The 26,565-nt window shown below is 44.4% G+C and overlaps 1 protein-coding gene across 1 annotated transcript in view; it reads right to left on the reverse strand.

Annotated features, from left to right (window-relative positions):
* Positions 1 to 3,362: 3,362 nt before the first annotated feature.
* The window catches only part of BSN (bassoon presynaptic cytomatrix protein), a 243,406-nt gene continuing 220,203 nt past the window's right edge, over positions 3,363 to 26,565 (reverse strand). The window contains exons 7-12 of the mRNA XM_068254826.1: positions 25,100 to 26,226; positions 18,496 to 18,592; positions 12,289 to 12,417; positions 10,992 to 11,046; positions 9,973 to 10,040; positions 3,363 to 6,389 (exon numbers count right to left, since the gene is read on the reverse strand). Of these exons, the coding sequence (XP_068110927.1) occupies positions 11,006 to 11,046; positions 12,289 to 12,417; positions 18,496 to 18,592; positions 25,100 to 26,226 (1,394 nt within the window). The 3' untranslated portion in view covers positions 3,363 to 6,389; positions 9,973 to 10,040; positions 10,992 to 11,005. The remainder of the gene's footprint in view (positions 6,390 to 9,972; positions 10,041 to 10,991; positions 11,047 to 12,288; positions 12,418 to 18,495; positions 18,593 to 25,099; positions 26,227 to 26,565) is intronic.

Genomic DNA, 26,565 nt, shown 5'->3' on the forward strand with positions numbered 1-26,565 from the left:
GACATATGACTCTAATTGAATTTTAATAGATAGAATATTCATATCCCTTAACCTGCTGAGCGGTCTGGACGAGCTCAGCTCGTCCAACACCGCCAGAGGCTGCCGCTCAGGCCCTGCTGGGCCGATTTCAACCAAATAAAAAGCAGCACACGCAGCCGGCACTTTGCCAGCCGCGTGTGCTGCCTGATCGCCGCTGCAGCGCGGCGATCCGCCGCGTGCAGCGGCGAAAGAGGGTCCCCCCAGCCGCCCGAGCCCAGCGTAGCTGGAACAAACAGTTCCGGCCAGCGCTAAGGGCTGGATCGGAGGCGGCTGACGTCACTCCGCTCGTCGCCATGGCGACGAGGGAAGCGAAACACGGAGGGCCGCTCATTGCGGCCTTCCGTGTTATCTCTTGCCGCCGGAGGCGATCGGAAGATCGCCTCCGGAGCGCCCTCTAGTGGGCTTTCATGCAGCCAACTTTCAGTTGGCTGCATGAAATAGTTTTTTTTTTGTTTAAAAAAAACCCTCCCGCAGCCACCCTGGCGATTTAATCAGAACGCCAGGGTGGTTAAAAACTTCCTGAGACGCCCAAACAATTAGAACAATCAAAGCATTGGGAGGTCAGGAATCTCTTTATACATTGAGGCCAGTTTTACACCTGATTTTTACGTTGCAGAGGGATGCAATGCTCCTGCCGCTTCTCACCGCAACGAAAAAAATGACAAACGTATGACCCTGCGCAGAGGACACCAACAGGGTCATATGCATAGCGCCGTCCCCGCTCAGTGATGTACTCCCTGCTGGGCAGGAAGTATGTCACTGGGATTCCCCTCAGTCCGCGCAGGCACACTGCGACACACCACAGTTTACACAGTGCCAACAGACTTCCTTTACCACAAGCACCGAGTGTTAAGCAGTAACACGCTGTTGGCCTTGCATAGGATAGGTTACTTCCGGCACACCACAACAGACTGCAGTAAGTGTGAAAGTCTCCATAGACTTTCATTGCTTTTGCGTCCCCTTGTGGTAAAATAGGGTAACGCAACAGGGCTGTGGAGTCGAGGCGTCTGAGTCGGAGCAATTTATGGGTACCTGGAGTCGGGAAAATATGCACAGACTCATAATGAATTTAAACTGTAATTAAAATAGAAAATAAGATAAAAGTTCTATTACTTAGATAATAATTATCATAAATTATATATACAGTAATAGCTGTGCTTAGCCCACAAAAATGGAATAAACCAATCAAAACATAGTTACTTGTGCTGCTTCAATAAAGCAGTCCCCGTATTTTTAAAGTCAGATCTACATATCTGATTGTGACTGTATATATGATGTGTACACAGGAATCTTTTATATCTGTTACGGCCAGAACCCGAAGTGTGGCCACTTCGCGTTCTGGCCGGCCAATGTGTGAAGTGGCCGCAGCGCAGCGGCCAATGTTAGAAATGTTATGTTTACGCCATCTCGCTGCGGCCAAATTTATTACAACTTGCTTAATTTAATTAAATATAGCCGGCGGCAATGCAATAGATGAAGCCGCCGGCTTTCGCACCGCCTCTCTCCTCTCCCCCCCTTCTCTCTCTTCTCCCCGCCTCCCATACAATAAGTAGCAGCCGGCGGGGACACGCGTGTCCCGAGAGTCATTCGTCGCGGCAGGGGAATCCAGCTGTTCCTGCAGAGCGGGTGCTGGCAGAAGCAATGTCTGCAGCCTCCCTGCTCTGCTGCCCTGCTGCAACGAACGACTATCCGGCTGCATGTCCCCAGCTGCTACTTATTGTATGGGAGGCTGGGAGAGGAGAGAGAGGGGGGGGGGGAGAGGAGAGAGGCAGTGCGAAAGCCGGCGGCTTCATCTATTACATTGCCGCCGGCTATATTTAATTAAATTAAGCAAGTTGTAATAAATTTGGCCGCAGCGAGACGGCGTAAACATAACATTTCTAACATTGGCCGCTGCGCTGCGGCCACTTCGCACATTGGCCGGCCAGAACCCGAAGTGGCCGGCCAGAACACGAAGTGGCCACACTTCGGGTTCTGGCCGTAACATCTATACTAAATAACATCTATGCTGTAAGAATAAAGCCTGATGTGTAGCTGTGTCACTAATAGAGATGGTCAATGAGATGGAAATAATTCTGCGTTGATGCTCGTTTATGCAAATTTATGCATTCCTTTGCTCATGAAATCAAATAATTTGATATGTTGTTAAAATTTGGTTTGGGGACTACGAATTAAATACGAATGAAAAGCGACGGATGAAAAGAGAAGTTTAATACATACCTGGGACTTCTTCCAGCCCCCTTCAGGCTAATCAGTCCCTCGCTGTCCTCCTCCACCACCTGGATCTTCTCTATGAGTCCCGGTAATTCAGCCAGTCAGCGCAGTACGGCTGCGTGCCGCTTCCACAGCCAGGATCATTCTGCTCCGGCGCAATAGTGCTGCGCAGGTGTAGTACGCTCCCAGCGGGAGAAGTATGTGCATGCGCACTACGCCTGACTGGTTTAAGTACCTGGAGCCATAGCAGAAGATCCAGGTGGTGGAGGACAGCGAGGGACTGATTAGCCTGAAGGGGGCTGAAGGAAGCCCCATGTATGTATAAAACTTTAATTTAATCTGTCTCAGGTTTACTTTGTTACACAGTAGTACTATACTCTACATACACACTCTCCACAGAGCTGCAGGGAATCCACTGAGAATGTTGTGCACATTGAACACAGAGGTGTTGTCTATCACCCATAAACCTGGTTCAGATTGTGCATGAAGAATGTGTAATAGAAGACGAATCCCTAAATCCCCTGCAGAGTACCTGCACATCATTCTTACATGCACCCACAGTCACATTGCCTAGGGCCTGATAGATGTTCTTTGTTCCTCTCTGTACCTTCTACAAGTACTCTTACCAAGAACTAGTTTTAGTCTATGACTAAAAGTATTAGAGGCAGAAGATCCACCGGATATCCAGGTAACTGGTATTGTTTAAAAGGGAATAAATATGGCAGCCTCTATATCTCTCTCACTTCAGTCGTCTTTTAAAATTCCTAAGCGTTGGCAGTTAAGAGATGCCTTTCATGTTACATACTTTCAATCAACAAGATTGTAATATGCAAATTAGAGGAGCCGGAGTCGAGGAGTCGGAATCCTAACCTGAGGAGTCGGTGGATTTTTGTACCGACTCCACAGCCCTGTAAGGCAATGCAGGTTTACCCTCAAGTGTAAAAGGGGCCTTATACAAATATACCCACTTCATGGATTGGTATATTTCCTTGGAAGGTCTCTTATAATATCTGTTTTGCAGGTAGCATAAAGAAAAGAAACAGTACATAGATACATACATAAATACATTTCCCATTATCAGAGCCGAGTTTTGGACACAGAGCAAACAGTTCATAACCAGTCCTCTTTATTCTGTGGTCACAGAAATATCTTACTGAATTACAATACAAGGGGTGACACATTCAGATAGTACAGCAGGACGGACACAAGTTACAATTGTCATATTAAGGGTTCAGCTCATTGCACTTACCACTGTAAACTTTCATTGTTTTTGATACTTTTTAAATAGAATTTATTCATTTATACATATCTCTCCCCTCCTATCACCCCCTCCCCCACTGCCCTCCAATCTACAAGCCCACGGGACTCACCGCAAATAGCACGCCGGAGCATGCCTTCCATCTGGGGAACGGATTCACTCCAGGAACCCGGCAGATGGCTATTATTGGATGGCTCTCCGCGTCGTCCGTGGGTCACTCCCCATATAACGCCTTCTCTCTCTTTACATTTAATATAATCTTTCTTTTATACACAAAAAAAAAAAGCGTAAGGTTGGCAGATGGACTGAGAAGAACGCTGACAACAGCACACTGGCTATCGGTTGTCATGCTGGATTGTACATTTCAGAAATTTTTTTTTGTGTGTTTTTGTATTCTTTTTTTCTTTTGATTGCATCACTTATAATAACACGGAAACATTTACACGCTGTACATGTATATACAACACCGGCCCCAGAAGCAGCCAAGGGGGCCAAGAAAACAGGATGTCCCCGCAGGGGGTAAAGAGTGTGTGACGCAGGATTGTTCTGTGCACCGTGCTGTATCATCCAGGGCTGTCACACCCCAAACTATCCTCTGTACAGTAGATCTACGAGGGGAGACGGCTGGCCCAAAGTCTGGAAGGAAGGTCCTAGTGAAAGAACGTCACCAAAGAAGAGAAGCCCAACCCACCTCTTCATATACAACGCGTAATGTCAGTACGCAAGAACTGCTTCCCATATGAGGGTGATAGCGCCTCATAGTCTCCTTTTTTAAATACATTCAACAGAGGGAACCTCTAACTATAAATGTATTCCTGCTCCCACCCCCATCCCCATATAAAACTTCTTATACAGATTAATGTGCTTTTTATAAAGAAACTATACGTTGGATGGTCAGGTTACAGCATCATCCTATCACACCAATGGAAACTTTGTTCTTTGCTTCTCTTAGGAAATAATATACATAGGTGTTGCGTGTGTGTGCATTTTGTGTACATCGATGGTCTTGATATAAGTTGTGGGATATGTGAACTATACTGAGCAATACTAGTAAGTATGACATTTTACAAGGTGGGGCTTCTACAGGACTTTCCCAGATGGATAAGAAGGGGACGTCGACTTTGAAGGGCTGTGAATTTGGACTTTGCTGCATCTTCAGGGTGGACAAGTAGACCAATGTTTAAGACCTTCGTGTCTAGTTCTCCAGTGAGTGGTTACATAAATGGGTTAGCCCCAAAAGCCTGGAGCTCTCGTACTTCATGGAGTTGTTGTGAAGCATCAACTACTTAGGACGGAATCTGTTCCAGTAGATTCTTGGGTTGGACATTAGCCCTCCACACAAACCTCTCACTCATCCGTCTCCACGCTTCTAATACATCGCGTGCACAGACAGACAGATGGACAGGGAGACACGTGAGGAAAATAGGAAATAAATATTGTAGCAAGAATCTGCAATCATTATAAATGAGATGAAACCGTGCAAAGTACAAGAATCGCTAGCCATGCATTATGACAAAAGACAAACCGTACAGGCTATATGGCTACGAGCCTTTGGCAAAGGTCCTGCGAGAGGTCAAACATGCCACTACTGACACATGTCATACACACAGGGCAATAATATAAACATATCCATCTCAATAGCACAGATTATAAATAAATCCACATACATAACATTGAAATGTTGATAAATATGAACACAGGATTACCCCATCCCCCCCACCACTTTCCCCAAATTTGTTGCATAGACAATCAGACATGATAATCAGTTGCCGCAACCCAAAATGAATGGAAGCGCCAATGGGCAGGACCAGGAGACAGTCAGCTTGGAGCATGCTCAACAGGACAGTGAACCTCCCAGCCAGAAGCAGACACAGGGGCAATTTCACAAGGCTTGAGCAGTTCTGGGTAATGGATGACTTCTTGTGTAACATGCGGCAGAAGTAAGAGGCTCTTCCGTTGAAGGCCTTGTCATCTCTTTGAGCATGCCCGCTGGCGATGGCTTAGAACTTGAATTGCACAGTCAATAGAAGAGTGAACAGTGGCTTTATTTACGCCTCACTCCTCCTCATTATGTGTTTTGTGCTCTTTGTCTGCTCTCTATTGCTTTTAGAGATACCCTATGTGCTAATCAGATCACAGAGAGCGAGAGACATACGAAACAAAGAAACCAACCAAAAGGACTGATGTGAAATGGGAGAGCAAAAAATAAATATGAGGTATATGACAAATATGTGAACGTGAAATGGTTAAGGCTGCTCCAAAAATGAACAGAACAAGAATAAAGGAAAAGGTGCAGAAAGCGACAGACATGGAATTCGCCATTAACAATGGCATTGATGGCTTACTGATCGCTGACAGAAATGTCTGGCCAGTGAACCAGTCCACACACTGCCTCTAGTCCTATGGCCTCGGTTTTCAGAAGGATGAACAGTGCTAGGTCCTCGTTGTGTCTGTTAGCAGACGCCTGGAGCCTCTGATTTGGTTTTACGGCCCCCGCCGGACAGATCGGGTGCGCACAATCTCAGAATTGGTCAGATATGGAATGTGTAGGAGATGTCTGAGCCCTCTATCTGAAGCTCTTCAGTGGAGATCCTGGAAAACATATGAAGGTGACCTGAAGAAGAAACGCCCATCTCAGAACTCCGAGTATAAGATCAAGCCGAGAATATGGGGACAGTTATCACCCCCTCCCCCCGTGTCCTTGTCCACAAAGAGTAGATGTATTTGTTCCTGGTGGCTCCTGATATGTACAATTCATTCAAAGTATTTTATGGTGTTCTACTGATTCCCACAACCATGCCTCAGTCCACAATTAAAAATTTGATCATCTTTGCATTCATGAGTCACCATAGGGGGTGTCCATATTCCCTAAAATGCACTAAAAAAGAGAGGAACAGTCAGGATCTGCACACAACAAGAATATATATATATATATATATATATATATATATATATATATATATATATATATATATATATATATATATATATATATATATATATTACATTACATAAACTTCAGCTAACTGCAATGAAAACATATGCCTGAATAATGAAAACTGAGAACTATCATTTTTGAGACTCTGTCACATGCTGATGGTGATGTCTGTATGTGTATCATCAGCTCAGTTCCTGGAAGAGCAGCTCATATCCTTCTCAGGCCTAGGACATGATCATCAGTATTGAGTATATGAGCTGTTTGGGCATTAAAGCTAACCTCCAGACTAAAAATCGACTCAGCAGCACTGAAAAGGCCTGGTGTTTCTTTAACAGTTTCACAGCATAAGAACTTTGTTTCTCATATACAAGCCTCATTTTTAGCTGCACAGAAGAAAACTGCCCCGGCATTTTTCCCCTGATGCTGTGCAAAGCATGATGGGATTTCTGATGTTGTTCTGCTGTTTTGGTGCAATTTTTTTTTCTTTTACATTTTGAATTTGACATTTGAAGCCTAGCGTGTGCAGCTGGGATGTGTGATCAGGACACAGGACAGTTGGAACTGTGTCTCCTGCTCCCTGTCACCTCCTTTCAAACAAAAAGATGGCTGCCCCCATGACAAAGATGGCAGCCCCCATGAATCACAAACATTTGCCTGTTCTTTTAAAACAGGGTGGGTAAGAGATTATATTACCTATCTATTCTAATTAACATAACTAATTTAACCTAACGACAGTATGTTTGTTTAGGCTGAAGTTCCCCTTTAAGAGCAGTAAATGGAGCCAGGACTGTGAAAAAAAAAAGATCTGTCTACAGTTTGCTGCTTTAGGGGCACTATGGCGAAAATTATGCTGTTCCATATCTCCTCATCCGTTATTTAACCACTTCACCACTGAGGGGTTTTACCCCCTGAGCACCAGAGCAATTTTCACCTTTCAGCACTCCTTCCATTCATTCGTCTATAACTTTATTATTACTTATCGCAATGAAATGAACTATATCTTGTTTTTTTCGCCACCAATTAGGCTTTCTTTAGGTGGGACATTATGCCAAGAATTATTTTTTTCTAAATGTGTTTTAATGGGAAAATAGGAAAAATGTGGGGAAAAAAATAATTATTTTTCAGTTTTCGGCCATTATAGTTTTTAAATAATGCATGCTACTGTAATTAAAACCCATGAAACGTATTTGCCCTTTTGTCCCGGTTATAAAACCATTTAAATTATGTCCCTATCATAATGTTTGGCGCCAATATTTTATTTGGAAATAAAGGTGCATTTTTTTCAGTTTTGCGTCCATCCCTAATTACAAGCCCATAGTTTATAAAGTAACAGTGTTATACCCTCTTGACATAAATATTTAAAAAGTTCAGTCCCTAAGGTAACTATTTATGTATTTTTTTTAATTGTAAATTTTTTAATTTTTTTTTAATTACAAAAAAAAAAAAAAAATGGGGAGTGTGGGAGGTAATGAGTTAATTTTATGTGTAAAAGTAATTTATTTGTATGTGAAAAATGTGTAGGGTGTAGTTTACTATTTGGCCACAAGATGGCCACAGTAACTTTTTGTTTTAATGCGACCTCCAAGCTTCCTTCCGGAAGCTTGGAGGAAGAATAAGGAGGCTGGACACGTGAGTTTTTTCTCACAATGATCGCGCTGCCCATAGGAGAGCAGCTGATCATTGCGGGGCTTAGATCAACGAACGGGAATGGATTTTCCCGTTCATTGATCTCTGGGCGAGCGGGCGGCGGCGGTTTTACTAGCGGCGGGCGGCGTGTTTACGAGCGGGAGCGCGGGCAGCGTCGGGAACGCGGAAAGTACGTGTTTCTCCGTCCCTGGTTTTTAAAGGATGGAAAAAGGGGCGGAGAAATACGTACGCGCGGGGGTAAAGTGGTTAATATGGACAGCATAAATGTCACCATAGACCTTCTGTTAAAAAAATAGCTCCTAACACCACTCTACTCCCCTACACAGTTGAGCTGCATCATTATGTCAGCTCTTGCAAGGGGCTACTCTATGCTTACTAACTCTGCTAACTGTAACTAGTTACTAAGTAAGTAAATAAACAGGCTGCTAAGTAACTAATTAGCAGCCCGTTTATTTATTTACTTAGTTACATGTGAAAACAACCACAGGGCTCTGTAGTGTGTGAGCCAGCCACATTATAAATCAGCTGTGTAGAGTGTCTGCTAGCAGTAGATAAATAAACAGGCTGCTAATTAGTTACTTACTGTTTGTGGTAGTAGGAGCGCACTGAATATCACAGCAGGACTGGATGCAAGAGGGACCCGGTACAGGACAAGACACCTCCTTGCTGCCATTAACCTGTGGTTCCCATGGTGGTAAGAGCCCATGCAGGCATATGCAAGTGAAGTGACTGTAAACTGTTTTACTCCTTATGCACTATAAGTGTGCACTGTTAAACGGCCGGAAAGTCCCCTGCATCTTCATTAGAGTGCAACTGCTAGCTTCTTAATATGTGCACTAACATCCAGCTATTGAAGGAAAGATGGGATTTCTATCTGTGTCAGTTTGCTGAGAGCTATGGCACTTGAAGTTGCTTTTGTAAGCATACTAACCTGCTGCAGAAGTGTACCCATGCTGTGCTACATCACATGATTGACAGTCACTGCACCTCAGTTCACCGATCTAACACAAGGTATTAAGCAGTAAAAATTGGATAGATCAAAGTGATCGATTGAATCGCACTGGAGCTCCAGAAACGTTTTCCCTTGTTTACTGATATAAGTGTGTTGAATGAGAGTCAGTGAATGGCTGGTATACCAGCTGGCTTACCCTACAACAGGGCTGTGTTTAATTTTAAAGTGGACCCAAATTAAAAATACAAGATTTCAGAAATAAAATCTATTTTCTAAATTATAATAATAAATCGCAGCCTTTTTTCAGCTGCATGATGACAAATATAAAATATTTTACATTTATTGAGGAACCCCTCCCTTCCTTTCATATTGCCGGGATTTTTCCGGCAAACTGGTGGAGGAGATAAAAAATAAAAAACAAAACACAGGCTGCTACTGATGATGTCACAGGGGAGGTGATCTCAGCTTGTGTGAGATTTCACATAGATGACGCCCATGTGAGGGAAGGTAGCTGAAGACAAACACACCCATGATCTAAAACCTCCTACTAAGCTCAGAAATAATGGCTGCCACCTGTATAACCCTAGTTATGAACAGAGAAGGGTGAAAAGCATGCACTGAAATGCTCATAGGCTTAAAGGAGTGTTTATTTATCTTTGTATGTGTCAGAGTGGTGCAATTAAATATTTTGAATTAAAAAAAAATGTTTAGTTTGGGTCCGCTTTAAAGGGGGGAAAGGGTTTATTTATGTGGCTGCATATGTCATTTTTCAAAAAAGCTGACAATTGTTGAAGTAGACACCCCTGATTCACTTGTTTTTGAATCTCAATTGGGCTTCTCAGGTAGTGGCTCCCCCCCTATTGGGGTAACTATTCAGCTAATATTTTTCCTCATGTGCTCCTCAATTTTTTTTCTGATACTCACTTTTATAGCCAGAGTTCAACGCTGTGGGTTTGGTGGGGGCTTCATATGTCTCCATGATTGGATCTCCGCTGAGAAGAGACAGAATAAAGAAGAAGTGGACACATAAGTACATGATGGTGATGCAAGTCATAGCAATTACCTGCCATGAACAGGGTGTGTTGAGGTCTCTCCATAGTACAGCTGGAAGCAGACTACTTGCAAACATATGTAGAATACCGCAGAATGACAAGGCCAGGATACTACATGGTCTATGCAAGTCCCAATAACCTTCATAGGTCTGTCTCATTGCCCATTTGTCCTTTCTCTTCTGTCCAGTGCAGGGTTGGTCGTTGGGCTCGGTGGGTCGATCAATAGCTTTACTTTTTTTCTCCAGAGGACTAGTACATCACATACATTTCCCCGCACCCAGTCTGTATAAGCTTCACTTCGTGAAAACCCAACATTACAGATACGTAGTCTAAAGAGCCATGGGCCCCAGAGCAAGCTTAACTTTGGGCCCCCCGCAAGCACATACATACATAACAATTGGTAACAGTGCACCAAAACCTAACAAGGACACCGTGTCAAAGTTGCAAGAAGGGGATGGGGAAAGTTTGTTAATGATTATTCCTATCCAGAGCATCTATAGAAGTGATAATTACCAGCATAGCACCATTTAAAAGCTAATACTGCGGTTGAGGGAGGGTCCCGGTATGGTCACAACCACTGCACCCCCTATTGCTATGCTACTACTTGGGCTACACTCCCTAACACTGCTACAGCCTACTGAACGCTCCCTTGTGGCTGCAGCTCAAGTGCTATGAGTCCACAAGGAGAAAAGCACTGCTTTGGCTAGACTCCCCAACACTGCTGCTGCCTACTGAGCGAGCCCTTGTGGCTGCAACTCAAGTGCTTTAAGTCCACCAGGACAATAAGTGCAATATAAATGTTATTCATCTTGTCTTCAGGACCACCTTATTTACGTCTTTATTTATGAGACAACCTGAACCTCCTGCTAGTAATGCGAATTATACACTTACCATACAGAGCTCATTCACCAAAATGATGAAAATTTCTTGCCGAACGCAGACACAGCTGTGAATCAAAAAGAGAAATGTGTTGATTTATTTGTGAGAATGTTACTTTTTCCAAAATAATATTATGTATACTCTTGTGTCCCTTGTATTGAGCTATTCATTTATAGTGCCCTGGGTACTCTGTCCCATGTACAGTCTCTCGTGTACTATGCTGTATGCATAGCATTTCATGCACTATGCTCCAAAAACTAGGGGGTATGCTTGGGAGGGAGGGGGCTGTTTTTAGGCATAAGCAAACCAGGCAGATGACTAGTGTGACACCTGCAGGAGCGGGCACCACAGAGCTATTCTTAGAACACTGTGCTTTAGGGGATTCTTGTACACAACTGCTAGTTCTTCCAGAGGGATGGATTGTAACTGGACACTGCTGATTAGCATAACAAATGATAGATGCTGTTAACATGCTAATGAAGCTGCTGTTGTAGTTGTAGTCATTTCTTGACCTCTCGTCTATTTTTTTAACTTCTCACTTTGCAATGTACTGATTTATTTTTTCCCCTTTTCCTTAAACTTCCTCTTAAACCACTTATGTGGATTCAGACAATATATCTACGTCCCGCAAGACTTCAGTTCCTGCCCAGGGACGTGGATATTCGTCTATTGTGGCGGATGGCCGCCACGCACGCCAGCACTTACTCCCACGTGCGTTCTTGCTGCCACCCATCAGAAGGCAGATCAATTAATGGGAACGCAGTTCCCGTTCATTGATCTAAGTCACCGTTTCAATGATCGACGGCATCAATGGGATACCTGCAGTCATTGTAATAATGAAAGAAATACATCCACACATTACTTCCGTACTAATAGTGTGCTCAGGAAAATAATGCGCGAGGACATCTTGTGTCCAAATAATACAATTACACCTACGTACATTTTTCTTTATAAAAATAGACACATATACCATACATATAACATTAAAATTAACCCCTTAACTCCCACACTTCCCATAGTTACCCAAATAAAATATTGCATAAAAAATGACAGTAAAAAAACACAAAAAGTTACCTTAGGGACTGAACTTTTTAAATATGTATGTCAAGAAGGTATATTACTGTTATTTTTTAAATGATGGGCTTGTACTTAGTGATGGACGCAAAACTGAAAAAATGGCAAAGGGTGCCTTGTCTGGGGCACCAAAATGGCTACAAGCACCCTGGCTTTAGCAGCAATAATCTGGCATTTATAGTTGGTGTTCATCTTGTCTCCAGGAGCGGACTTTGGACTCCCTTTTTCTGCTCACCTTCAGTGAGTTTGCCTGCTTGTTCAGCTGCACCTCCCGGCAGGATTTTGGAGAAGACACTTTCACCTTCTGCTCCAGACTGTCCTGCAGTCCCTGGCATTGGGGCAGCCTTCTGGCCAATCTTTATACCTGAAGAAGAAATATGACCTAAGCCAAGGACTACAAAAATACTTTCCAGCATATGTCCTACATAACCATCATATGTGTAACATTTAAGAATCTTGCTCCTGAATATTAAAGTGTACCTGTAGTAAAAAAAAGTGTCTAAAATTTGTACTTACCCAAGTCCAGGGAAGGCTTTCCCCGTCCCCCTACTCCTCCCCGAAGCCCGTTGACAAGCTTGGAGCTCAACCATACTATGCATGTGCAGATGGCTTGCACCTACGTAGTAGCATGGAGCAGAACTGGCTCAGCTTGAGCCCGTGCATGCAGCCCCTTGCTACTGGATTGATGCAAGACGTCCTGTGCAGTGCAGCCACACTTATTGCGTATGGAAGTGCGGACGGAAACTTTTGAGGGGCTCAGCATGGGAAAAAGATGCTTTTGGTGAAACTAGAGGCTTCCCTCTACTGAGGTACTGTATGTACTGTTTAGACCTGTGGATCTCATAGGTTTGCTTTAAATTGGTGAAACCACACCCAAAAGGACACCATAAGTGAGAGGGATATGGAGGCTGCCATATTTCCTTTTAATTAATGCCAATTGCCTGGCTATCCTGCTGATCCTCTGCATCTACAGTTGTGTTCAAAATTATTCAACCCCCAATGCTGTAAGTGGTTTTAGGGAATTTAGTGTACATTTGTAATTGTGTTCAGAATGAAATCTTACAAGGACTTTTTAGAGAACCAAATGCAACTAAAATGACATCAATTGTTTTTGTAATACAGTATTACATTTTTTTTTTTTGTGTGTGATTTCTTCATTGACATAATTATTCAACCCCTTAAAGACTACCACTCTTAAGAACAGAGGTTCATTCAAGTGTTTTCGATCAGGTATTGAAAACACCTGTGAATGTTAATGAGCAGCAATCAAGCATAATAAGCACCAATTAGGCAAATTTAAAATTACTGTGATACTCAGCTCCTTCTAGACATTTACTGGTGTGTTTACAAACATGGTGAAGTCAAGAGAATGATCCAGGAAGACAAGAGAAGAGGTGATTTCTCTTCACAGGAAGGGCAATGGCTATAAGAAGATTGCAAAGATGTTAAACAGACCAAGAGACACCATAGGAAGCATCATTCGCAAATTCAAGGCAAAGGGCACTGTTGAACCACAACCTGGTCGTGGCAGAAAGAAGATGCTGACTTCGACTGCTGTGCGATACCTAAAGCTCAAAGTGGAGAAAAGTCCCCATGTGACTGCTGAGGAACTGAAAAAAGATTTGTCAGGTGCGGCTACTGAAGTTTCAGCTCAGACAATAAGCACCTTATTGTCTGAGCTGAAGCTTCAGTACCCGCATCTGACAAAGTGCACCACACTGCGTATGCGTAATGAAGGCCTCCATGCCAGAACTGCCCGGCGCACCCCTTTGCTGTCTCCAAAGAATAAGAAGAGTCGACTGCAGTATGCCAAAAGTCAAGTGGACAAACCACAAAAGTTTTGGGATAGTGTTCTGTGGACTGATGAAACAAAATTAGAACTGTTTGGGCCCATGGATCAACGCTATGTTTGGAGGAGGAAGAACAAGGCCTATGAAGAAAACACCACCTTGCCTACTGTGAAGCATGGCGGGGGGTCAATCATGCTTTGGGGCTGTTTTGCTTCTGCAGGTACAGGGAAGCTTCAGCGTGTGCAAGGTACCATGAATTCTCTTCAGTACCAGGAGATATTGGGTAAATGTGATGCAGTCCGTCACAAACCTGAGGCTTGGGAGACGTTGGACCTTTCAACAGGACAATGATCCCAAGCATACCTCCAAGTCCATTAGAGCATGGTTGCGGATTAAAAGCTGGAACATTCTGGAGTGGCCAACGCAGTCACCAGACTTAAATCCGATTGAGAACCTCTGGTAGGACTTAAAGAAAGCAGGTGCAGAACGCAAGCCTAAAGGTGGCCATACACTGGTCGATTTGCCATCAGATAGATCCCTCTCTGATCAAATCTGATCAGAGAGGGATCGTATGGCTCCCTTTACTGCAAACAGATTGTGAATCGATTTCAACATGAAATCGAATCACCATCTGTGAAGCTGCTGCTGCCGCTCCCCCCCCCCCCCCCCACACCCCACCCCCTGCATACATTACCTGATCCGGCCGGCGCGAGTCCCTCGGTCTCCGCTGTCTTCTTCTCCGTGCTCGGCTGCAGGGCTCCAGCTTCACTTCTTGTCCGGGGAAGTTTAAACAGTAGAGGGCACTCTATTGTTTAAACTTCCTGCCAGGACAGGAAGAAGTAAAGCCTGCTGGACTCGGAGCCCAGCGGAGAAGGAGCAGCGGTGACACGCGCCAGCGGAACAGGTAATGTATTGCCGCTCTATTGCGTCGGTCGTCGGACATTCGAACGCCGCTATCGACGCACTCCCGACCCGCCGGCGATCAAGCGAAATCTTCCGCATGGACAGGAATGACGGGAACGATCGATTTCGGTCGGAAATCGATCGTTTGTTCAACATTTGCGTGACGATCTCACAGCAGATTTGATCACAGTGATCAAATCTGCTGTATATCGGCTGGAAAATCGTTAGGTGTATGGGCCCCTTAAAGAGAATCTGTATTGTTAAAATCGCACAAAAGTAAACATACCAGTGCGTTAGGGGACATCTCCTATTACCCTCTGACACAATTTCGCCGCTCCTCGCCACATTAAAAGTGGTTAAAAACAGTTTTACAAAGTTTGTTTATAAACAAACAAAATGGCCACCAAAACAGGAAGTAGGTTGATGTACAGTATGTCCACACATAGAAAATACTTCCATACACAAGCAGGCTGTATACAGCCTTCCTTTTGAATCTCAAGAGATCATTTGTGTGTTTCTTTCCCCCTGTTCTCATGCACTGAAGTTTCAGGCTGCTTGTTTCTTCCTGCAAACAGCTTTGCCCTTGTCTGTAATTCTTCAGTATGTTAAAGCCCAGCCAGCTCAGAGAACGATTTATCCAGCTTGTAAAAGATAAGAGAGAAGAGAGAAGCTGCTCTAATCCTAATAACACACAGGCAGTGTGCATAGAGGGGCCTGGAAGGGGGAGTTCATAGCAGAACCACAACACTGAAGAACTTGGCAGCCTTCCAGACACAGGCTGACAAGTCTGACAGGGGAAAGATACATTGATTTATTACAGAGACTGTGATAGTAGAAAGTGCTGCAGTAAGCCAGAACACATTAGAATAGCCTTTTGAACTTGTAGGATGATAAAAAACAGGATGCAATTTTTGTTACGGAGTCTCTTTAAGAATGTGACTGAACTGGAGGCTTTTGCCCATGAAGAATAGGCTAAGATACAGGTAGATCGCTGCAAGACACTTGTGTCAAGCTATGCTTCACGTTTAAAAGCGGTTATAACTGGAAAAGGATGTTGTACTACGAAAGAATGTCACTTGGGGGTTGAATAAAACTTATAATGATGTCAGCACAGAAAATACATTTGTAGTTATTTAATTATAAATGTTATGTTATATTTGTCTGACTTACAAGTGCCTCTTTGATTTAACTGTAAACAAGATGACTGATATGATCAAAATCAATGTCAAACTGGCCAAAACACTCAATTTCAGTGGGGGTTGAATAATTTTGAACACAACTGTAATACTTTAGCCAAAGACCTTTGAACAAGCATGCAGCAGATCAGATGTTTCTGACATTTTTGTCAAATTGGACAAGATTAGCTGCATGCTTGTATCTGGTGTGATTCAGAGACTACGGCAGCCAAATAGATCAGCAGGGCTGCCAGGCAAATGGTATTGTTTAAAAGAAAATAAATATGGCAGCTTCCATATACTTCTTGCTTTAGGTTCCCTTTAACTGCTTTCGGACAAGCGTAGTTGAAATCTACATCGTTTATGTCCGCCTAAACCTGTCAGGGCGTAGATTTCAACTTCCACATTCCGCACGGACCCGCCACTACTGCTGCTCTCTCACCGCTGCAGGTTACTCGCCCTGCTGTTGGCTCTTGATCCCGTGAACAATGTGAGCCAATCTCATTGGCTCACATTGATCACAGAGCCAGGAGCCAATTAAATCACCTCCCGACTGGCTCACAGAGCTCTGCAGTCATACCGACAGCAGAGAGATTGAGCTTCAGCAACAGGAGAGTGGCGCAAAGCCTGACTTTTGTACCAACAGTCTCTGGTCCTAAGGGGCCAGAAACTGCCGGCACTGAGGTGGATAAAGGATAAATTATTTACCTCTGTGATCCAAGAAAAACATGGGGATTTTGATGATACAATCCCAACATTATATTTCATGTAATTATTCTACAATTATTCAGTTATAGTAGAAATATCATAAAACCATCACATTTTTATACATCTACTAAAACCATTGGTTCTACTGAACAATTTAAGTCGTGTTGCCTGACACACATTTCCTGACTATGCTGTCACTTTCTCAGAGGCCTAGTTGCAAACCCTGTTATTAATGACAAAGTCCTCTTTACCGTTGGGGCATCCTTAATCGAATACCAAAAAACTGTATTTCTTGCAGATATGCATATAAATCCTGGACCTGGTAACATGCTGTATAGTACATCTGTTGTGAGTCTTTTGAGGTGTTACATTAGATTTTCAGATCTGCATGATATACAGCATTTATTTACATCCAAAACATACCCCCTTTGCATCGTATATCTTCCAAACGGAGTTTAACTTAAACATGGTCTGATTTGACTCCTATTTTTAGAAACTTCCACCCCCATTTTAAAACTGTGGTGCCTGCCAGTGGAGTAGCTAAGGAGCTGTGGGCCCCGATGCAAGTTTTACATTGGGGCCCCCCTAAGCACTCTATACATAACAATTGATACGGCACACCAAAACCTGCCAATGGCAACTACAGTGTCAGAGGTGCAAGAAGGGGATGGGGAACAGTTTGTTAAAGGGAACCAGAGACGTTGGGGGAAAGCTGGTATACATACCTGGGGCTTCCTCCAGCCCCATACGCACGGAGCGCTCCCACGCCGCCGTCCTCTGCTGCCTGGATCCGCCGGCACCGGGTCCCGTCATTGCCGCGAGTCGGCCGGCAGACGCAGCCAATTGTCCGCATCACACGGGGCTCCCTCCATATACGTATGCATGAGGCGCCTTACTGTGCAGCCTCATGCGTACGGGTATGGAGGGAGCCCCTGTGATGCGGACAATTGGCCGCGTCCGCCGGAAGTGACGGGACCCGGTTCCGCCGATACAGGAAGCGGAGGATGGCGGCGTGGGAGCGATCCAGGCTTATGGGGCTGGAAGAAGCCCCGGGTATGTATAAAAGCTTGTTCTTTTTTTTTATCACCGTTCCTCTCTGGTTCCCTTTAATGATTACCACTATTCAAAAGTACCTATAGAAGTGATTATTATGAGCACAGGATCAATAGAGAGCTAAAACAGTAGTTGAGGGAGGGCCCTTCGGGGCCCCTCTGGCCCCGATGCGGTCGCTACCTCTGCAACCCCTATTGCTACGTCCCTGGTGCCTGCAAATGGCTCTGTTCTACTTGCATTGTTGATAGATGATCTGTACTGTGTGTTGTTGGTTCCTGATGATGCATGCTGGAGACATGGAGGGAAGTGCTGCTTAAAGGGAACCTAAACTCTAGAAAAAAAATGTTTCACTTACCTGGGGCATCTACCAGCCCCCTGCAGCCATCCTGTGCCCTCGCAGTCACTCATGCCTCCTCCGGTCCCCTGCCGCCAGCTAGTTTCGTTTTTGCCAACTCGGAGCCAGCGGGCCGCCACACGTACCTTTGCAAGCACTCCTGCTGGTGCAGGAAGCTATCGCGGACATTAACACTTAAATTTTTACGCATTACTGGTGTAACGCGTACATTTTTACGTGTAGATGCCCTAGGTAAGTGAAACTAATTTTTAAAGTTAAGGTTCCCTTTCACCTAGAGTGTTGCTGAATCATTTAAATAAACCTAGTTCCAGTTACTCTGCATCTATGTTTACTAAACACATCAGTGACAGCTGTATACAAATTACATTCTTCAGTGCAACTCTAATAGAAATATATGAGCCATAATCTGATGAGTGATATACTGTATGGACAATAGTAACACAGCACCCTGGTTTTACCTGCAGTTGGTCCTGATGCTGGAGCCTGAGGTCCTCGTGCTGGTTGCAGTATCGGTTTTGCTGCAGTCTTGGAACTATCCACTGGCTCAATCTTTGGCTGGAAGTGGAAAGTTGAATACATTTTGTCAGACGTTTCATAGATGGGCATTCAATAACTGAGGAGTTCCATATGGAGGACTACGTCTGGGATTGTGATATCTTTCCAGGCTTTATATTTTAAAAATGATGGCCCCTGTGCAATTAACTTTTTCTCTTTAGTTTTCTCCTAGGTGATATTTTCGCACCATGCCAGTACAATGCCTTTTAAACCACCAGCAAGCAATTTTTTTCCAGTACTTTTCACCTAATTTTTGGCACTTTTTTAATTGAAAAATGCTGAAAAGTTATTTTAAAGAGAATATTATTATTATTATGATGATGAAACATTATCTCCTAGGAGAAAAAGTTAATTGTATAAGGACCTATGTTTTCAGACTCATCTCTCTACATAGGAACGTCATATCAGATGGATTATAATCCTCAATAAGGGTTTTTACAGAAAACAAACATGGACTCATTCAAAAGAATATATCAATGTATGACGAAATCTTTCAACCTTCTTATCTGCCTGGCGTTTTGATTCCCGTGGCCGTGGGAGGGTTTTTTTCGCCCAATTTTTTTTCTTTATCATGTAGCTAGCCTAGCGCTAGCTACATGATTACCCCCTCCCTGCTCACACCCTCCCGATCGCCGCCGGCATGAAGACCCATTCGGAAATCCAGTTCTGAACAGGATTTCCTTTAGGGCTTCCCCTGTCGCCATAGCGACGAACAGAGTGACGTCATCGACGTCGTGACGTCACAGGGAGTTCCGATCCACCCCATAGCGCAGCCTCGTGGCGATTGGCCAGGCTGCGCAAGGGGTCTGCGGGGGGCACTTTTGCGGCGGGTAGCGGCGCAACGGCGGCGATCAGGTAAAAAAAATTATCCAAATCAGCCCACCAGGGCCCGAGCAATCCACCGCGGTGTTATCTGGACGAGCTGAGCTCGTCCATAATGCCGAGGCGGTTAACCGGTTTCAGACAACGGTAAGTAGCATCTACACCGCATCTGTGGCTCTCTAACTCTAAAGCCTCATCTACACGGGTAGATGAGGCTGTGATCCGGCGGCTCGATTAGCCGCCGGATCGCCTCTTCCGCGTGCCCGCCGCGTCCCCCGGATTCGATTCCCCGCTCGTCCCCGCCGGCGCCGCTTATCTTCTGCTCGATTCCCTGCCATTGTCCCCTCGCGGGGAGCGAGCAGGGAATCGGCGGTGGGGAGATCCGTCCTGTCGGATCTTATCAATCAGCGGCTCGATTAATAAGGAACATCGCTGCCGCATCTACGCATGTAGATGCGGCTTAATGCTGTGTGGATTCTATGCTACGGATTACCATAGTACCGACCCGCTCGCTACTCTTGGAGGAAGTAAATTTGACTGTCATGTTACAGCTGAGCTTCCTCCTATCAGTCAGAAGCCATTGGCTCCTGACCTCCTGAGAACTGTGAGCCAATCACAGTGATCAAGAAGTGAAAAAATAAGCCTTTGTTCCTTAAAGAGAACCAGAGACGAAGCACCCTCATGTATTTTATTACATTTATCAGTGGGAACATGACAGTAAACACCTACCCTGCTTTTAGTTTAAATCTCTGCTTAATCTGTCTATAATCAGCTGTGATAAGAATCCCTGACTGAGTCATTCCAGGTTTGACCTGGAATCATTATAGCTGAGTCACTCTTTTGTGGAGTCTTTTCAAGCCCAAGCCTTCCTCCTCCTGTATCAGATTTCCTGCTTTACATACTGAGAGCTCTGATGACATGGGAGGGGCTGCTGCTGCAGGAAAAATCTCTGAAACAGACAAGTGTGGCTGTGTGATCTGTGTGCTCTGTCTGTGCAGCCAGTCATCATTATTATCTACTGTATGCAGTTTCATTACTATGAGAGACACTTTCTACAGGCAGCCACACAGCATACCAGAATATGAAGTTGAAAGCACACAGATGAAATGCTGCAGCAGCAGCCCTGCTTGTCTATAGTCTCATAGAGGCTAGACAGCACATCCAGAACACCTCATAACCTGGAAGCAGAAGGGATATGAGCCAGCGGCCATATTGGATATTTCCTGGAGCAATAATGGATAAAAAGCACTCAAAAAGGCACACCAGAGTGGCAAAATTATCGGGTAGAGCATTTATTCTTTACAAGCTATCAACTGATATGTTTATTTTGTGTGAATCGTTCATCTCTGGTTCCCTTTAAAGGGACCAGAGGCTCCCATCCCAAATGAGTTAAAGAGAACCTGTAACTAAAAAAAGTTCCCCTGGGGGGGTACTCACCTCGGGAGGGGGAAGCCTCGGGGTCCCAATGAGGCTTCCCACTCCCCTGTAGCTGCAGGCAATCCAGCGGTGGCTCCCCCAAAGTGTCCCGGAATCCTCCCTCAACAAGTCTGACAAGCGCTGATTTATTTACCTTTCCTGGCTCTCAGCACGGACATAGGCGAAAATAGCCGATCTCTGTCGGGTCCACTCTACTGCGCATTAGAGCGGACCAACAGCGATTGACTATTTCCACCTATCTCCGAGCAGAGAGCCGATACTACACCTGCGCTGGAGCCGGGAAGGTAAATATTTACATCCCCGCTGTTCGGGGAGTTTTATCTCTGCCACCGTGGGACCGAGGAGGACGGGGGAATCCTATAGGTTCCGGAGGCTTCCCCCACCCTAGGTGAGTACTCCCCAGGGTAGGTTTTTCTCACTACAGGTTTTCTTTAAGGTAGCCATACATTGTTCGGTCTGCTACCAGATCGACCACTAGATAGACTACTCTCTCTGATCGAATATGACCTGAGAGGGATCTATTGCCTGCCCACAAACCACACACTGTAAACTGATTTCCAATAGATTTCAGCATGAATTCTGGCCTCCTCCTGTGTCCGGCCTCACCGCAAGTGCATGTACCGCCTAAAAATGGTGCACGTAGTGAGGTCGTCCCATGCACAGTTGCCACGTTGTAGAGGTAATTGTGGTGACACCGGACATCGGAGAAATCCAGGATTCACAGTGGCGTGTGACAAGTGAGTCTTCAACACTGCACATGGATGGACGCACATATACATTTGGAAGGACACAATTTTTCACTCCTGATGGATCCCTTTGACCGATTTTTGGATGGAAATGTTGCATTTATGAGTGTAAACTCACTGCTTTGAACTGGTGACAAAAGAAGTGAAAATGGTTGCTATCAGCCAAAGCACTCTGTTCTTGTAACTTAAGGCGCATACACACGCCATACCGGCGTAAAGGACGGGTCCGCCAGACCCTCCCGCTGGGCGGACTTTTAGCAGAAAGTAGCGCGTGTGTACGCGCTGTCGGCGGATCGTTCAGAAACAGCCTTATCGGTCCACCGACAGTGCGTACACACGCACTACTGTCGGCTGAACGTCCGCCCAGCGGGAGGGTCCATTGCCGCTGGTAGTGCGTGTGTACGTGCCTTAACTAGCAAAATAGATTACAGATGTGATTGTAATCTATCCCATTAGCCAGTTAAAGATATCACTGAACTCCACAGCTAAATAAGTTAGGATAAGTTTTGATACTTTTCTTGTCCTTTTCATTGATACTTCCACCATATTTTTTACCACCTGCTGATGCGGATGTGTATAATCTCATCACATCTTTGTCAGCCATGGCTATGCACTATGCTAGGTATGTTCAGCAGTGCCAACAGGGGCCAGTGTCGATCAGGAGACAGGGCACACCAAAGAACCCCTATACTGGAGCACCATTGTAGGGTATAAGTTGAATAACTATCCAACTTTACAGCACAGAATGCAATGTGAGGGTGACAATGACGGCACCGACTTATGCTGAGAATACACCATGAGATTTTTTTGGCAGACAGATGGTTCGATAGATAATTTCCGTTTTCTGATCGATTTCTCATAGAAGTTAATGGAAATCAATCGGAGAGTAAATCTGCTGAAAAATCTCACTGTGTATTCCCAGCATTAGTGGTTGTTTTTAGTGTTGCAGGCTACTACCCATTCTGAAGGCTGGCTACTTCTGCAAGTAAGCTCCACAAACCAAAGCATGGAAAAAGGAATGGGCAAAGTTATTCGTCCAGAACCACGATCTGAATTTTAAATGAAGATTTTGCCCAGATTTCTATTTTTAACCTGATAATACGTAACGTATGACTCACATTCTTATTAGAGAACCAAACCTTCGTAACCTTTTAGACCAAGACAGTCCTGTGAATCCTCACTGGGCAATTTGTGGTTTTACTGGACCTCATGGCAGACTGTGGATGTCTAAACACACATAGTGGACTAGATCTCTGGGGTGGCAGTTTATGGGCCGAGTGCCGTACAGACATCTCGCTCTCCTATAGCAGAGCAACACATACTGTTTCTATGGGGAAGGGAGGATAGGTGATGGTGCGGCACACAACGGAACAGGTTATGGTGGGAGGGGTAAGATGAGGAACAATGTGGTCCCTGTTTAAAAATTTGGCATTCTGAATGTTTAAAGGGAACCCAAAGTGTGAGACCTATGGAAGCTGCCATATGTATTTCCTTTTAAACAATACCTGTTGCCTGGCAGTCCTGCTGATCTATTGGTCAGTAGGGTCTAAATCAAACAAGCATGCAGCTAATCTTGTCAGATATGTTATAGACATCTGATCTGCATGCTTGTTCAGGGTCTATGGCTTAAAGTATTAAAGGCAGAGGATCGGCAGGACAGCCAGGCAGTTTGCATTATTTAAAAGGAAAAAAAACATGTCAACTTCCAAAACCCTCTCACCTCGGGTTTCCTTTAAACAAGCTAAGGGGACGCCTGTACACACTCTTAATTCTTGGCCAAGGCAGCCACAAACGGCCGCCTTGTACAAGTTTAGTATAGCGTGTACACACCTTTACAGTGTAAATTGATCAAGTCTTATAACAACTGGCAATGTCAAACATAACCTATGCACTTATAGAATATGGTAACTGTCTACAGCCACCGCAATCAATCTGGGTAAAGGATAGAAACCATCACAAAAAGGCTCTAAGGGTACTCTATGGGAAGGTAGTATGAATCTCCAGTCATATAAAAAGAGAACACCATGTGCTTACCAATGGGAAGGTAATGCAAGGTGTAAAGCAGTAACAAACAGAAAAAAAATAAACAAACCTGTGCTTATAAGTTGGATATAGCAATCAAACTTCTAGTAACTGCCCTTATAAAACCAGGTGCCCAGAATGCTGAAACTCTGTCTTTGGTCAGCTTTCAACATGGCCAGGCCAGAATCAAATGGGTTGTTATTACATATCATTGTGAGTCTGTATTGTTTGCAAAAAGCCAGGGGCATATCTCACAGTATGATCTCCATCAATAAACTGCAGCTTGCAAAAGTACTGGAAGGACAATTCAGGACATTTCAATCCAACCTCTACATCTGCTTTTGAGTAGACCTCAAAAACAAAAAAAGAGATAAAGGCAGGGACCAGTATGGTGTAGTGTTTCTGAACACCTTGAAGGAGATTGCCACCAAGTAACCACTGGACTGGAAAGGAATTTGGGCTTGTCCCTATTCGGTTCAAAGGAGTCCAGAAGGATCTGGGCTCACTCAACACAAAATATGGTGGAAACCACCAACAAACAAGGATGAGCATTTTACTTCCGCTGTGAAGCAGGAAGTATCTGGAGGTGGGAGTCCAGTGGCAAGAGGCGATCATACACATAAATTAACGCTTTTGGCCACGTACAATTTTGCTTCTTGTAAAACTGTGCTCCCTCAATCCTAACCACTAATAACCCTATGCTAGGGTACGCTATATAGGACTATCTAGTGAAGCACCCAAAGATATTCAGTAGGAGAAAAGGTATCACATTTTGAATGTTAAAAAGGGGTAAGTAAATGACTAAACTCTACTAACAGATGGAGTTCAAAGATAGTAAGCTAACCTGTTTTATAGCATTTGCTTTTGTTTACATATGCCACTTGAATAGACTGCGCCTAATGTGGCTTTATTGGGCCTGGAACACCAAAATAGGCAGTATAAAAGAGCAACTCACCATGTTGATGGAGGTAATCAAGATCCATCCTTGTGAGCTGATTTGGAGACAATTTGGCCATTTAATGCACATGGAAGAAAGGGAAAGGGGGGGGGGGATTGAGGTGAGACATACACCTTAAAAACCTGAGCACAGCCTCCAGAAGATGACCCAGATGAAGAAAAAGAGCCCCCAAACATTTTCATGTAAGCAATTTTGGTGCTCTGTATAAAAGACATTGTTAAAGCAGGTTTTATTGGTGAAGGCATAATTCCACATACCCCTTTTATTCATTGTCTTCCAAAGACTGGGTTAAGTAATGGGGACCTGGTTTTAGTAATTGCAATTATTAGCAGTGTATCAAAATCCCATTTATAAACACTTCTATTAAACACTTACTGTATGTAAACTGAAGACCATCATTTAGACATAATCTTCTCACCAGCTTATATGTCTTGGGATGTAGAAAGTTAGCAATGACATTAGGTTCTTTTTTTCTCACCTTTCTGACTGATGTCTGGGCTGAAAACAGATTTTAATACTTACTGGTATAGATGATGGAGTGCTGGATTGCAAAGTCTGTTGTGTCTGTTTCACCACTTGTGGTGGCTGTTGTTGCGGCTGCTGCTGTTGTTGCGGCTGTTGTTGTGTTCGTGAAGATATTTGACCTTGACTCCCTGGTGGTGGCTGCTGTTGTTGTTGCGGCTGCTGTTGTTGTGGCTGCTGCTGTTGTTGTTGTTGCTGCTGCTGTTGTTGCTGCTGCTGCTGTCGAGAAGATGGTGGACCTTGACCTCCAGACTGCTGCTGTTGCTGTTGTCCCTGTGTTCTTGTTTGTTGACCTGAACCTTGTTGGTGCTGTGACTGAGGATGAGTTTGGTGGGAAGTTGGTTGATGAGATGTCTGGTGGGAAGTTGGTTGATGAGATGTCTGATGAGAAGTTGGTTGATGAGATGTCTGATGAGAAGTTGGTTGATGAGATGTCTGGTGGGAAGATGGTTGATGAGATGTCTGGTGGGACATTGGCTGATGGGAAGACTGATGTGATGGCTGTTGTGAAGATACCATCTGCTGGGGTTGTCTGGGTCCTTGCTGCTGAGGTTGCTGTTGTCTCGATTGTTGTTGTTGGCCTGACTGAGACTGTTTTGCTTGCTGTGAAACCTGGTGGTGAGAATCTGTTTTTTGCTGCTGTGACATCTGAGTCTGCCGTTGAGACTTCTGTGGTTCTGCACTATGGTGATAACTAGATGATTGCCTTGATTGTTGTGAATACTCTGAAGAACTTGGTGGATAACCAGACTGTGACCTTGAATCTGACTGCTGTGGCTTTTTCATGGATGATGATGGCTGAGAATGTGAACGTGGTTCATTGCGCCCTTGGTCTCTGGGGTGTTGTTTTGATGAGCGTCTCGATTGCTCTTCTATATGACGGGAAGAAGAATGTCTCCCCGAATCTCCATGGTGTCTGTAGTCTTTCGAAGACGAATGGCGAGGCTGAGAATAGTCATCGTGCTGCCACATATCGTCATCTGGAGGCTCATCATAATCATGATATGTATGTTTAACTGACCGCCCCTTCTGAGATGAAGAATGGCCGCTATAATACCTGGATCGATCAGAGCGAGCTTCTCTTGGCTTATCAAACCAATCTGTTTCCTCCTGACCTAAGTGGTAGGCTTTGGAAACCAAAAAACAAATCACGGTCAGCTGCTGGGACCAATGGCGAGAGAGGAGGTAGACTGAAGCCATGCAACAAATGGATAGGAAGCAGCTGAGAGCATGCAAGATTGGCAGAAAACACATTAGGGGACCATCAAATGACTCTCACAATATAAAATATCGGGACAGCACCGTGATTAAACACATAAATACAAAAAATAAAAAAAAACACAAATGAGACTGCTGAACAGCACCATGCCGACACAAAAATCAGAAGTGTAAAGATGAAGTGGAAAGGCACATCATGCAAACTCAGGAAAAAGGCAAATTGTTCTGTGAATTGGAAGAAATAACAA

This window comes from Hyperolius riggenbachi, chromosome 9 (genome assembly GCF_040937935.1).
Source record: "Hyperolius riggenbachi isolate aHypRig1 chromosome 9, aHypRig1.pri, whole genome shotgun sequence".
Taxonomy (NCBI): domain Eukaryota; kingdom Metazoa; phylum Chordata; class Amphibia; order Anura; family Hyperoliidae; genus Hyperolius; species Hyperolius riggenbachi.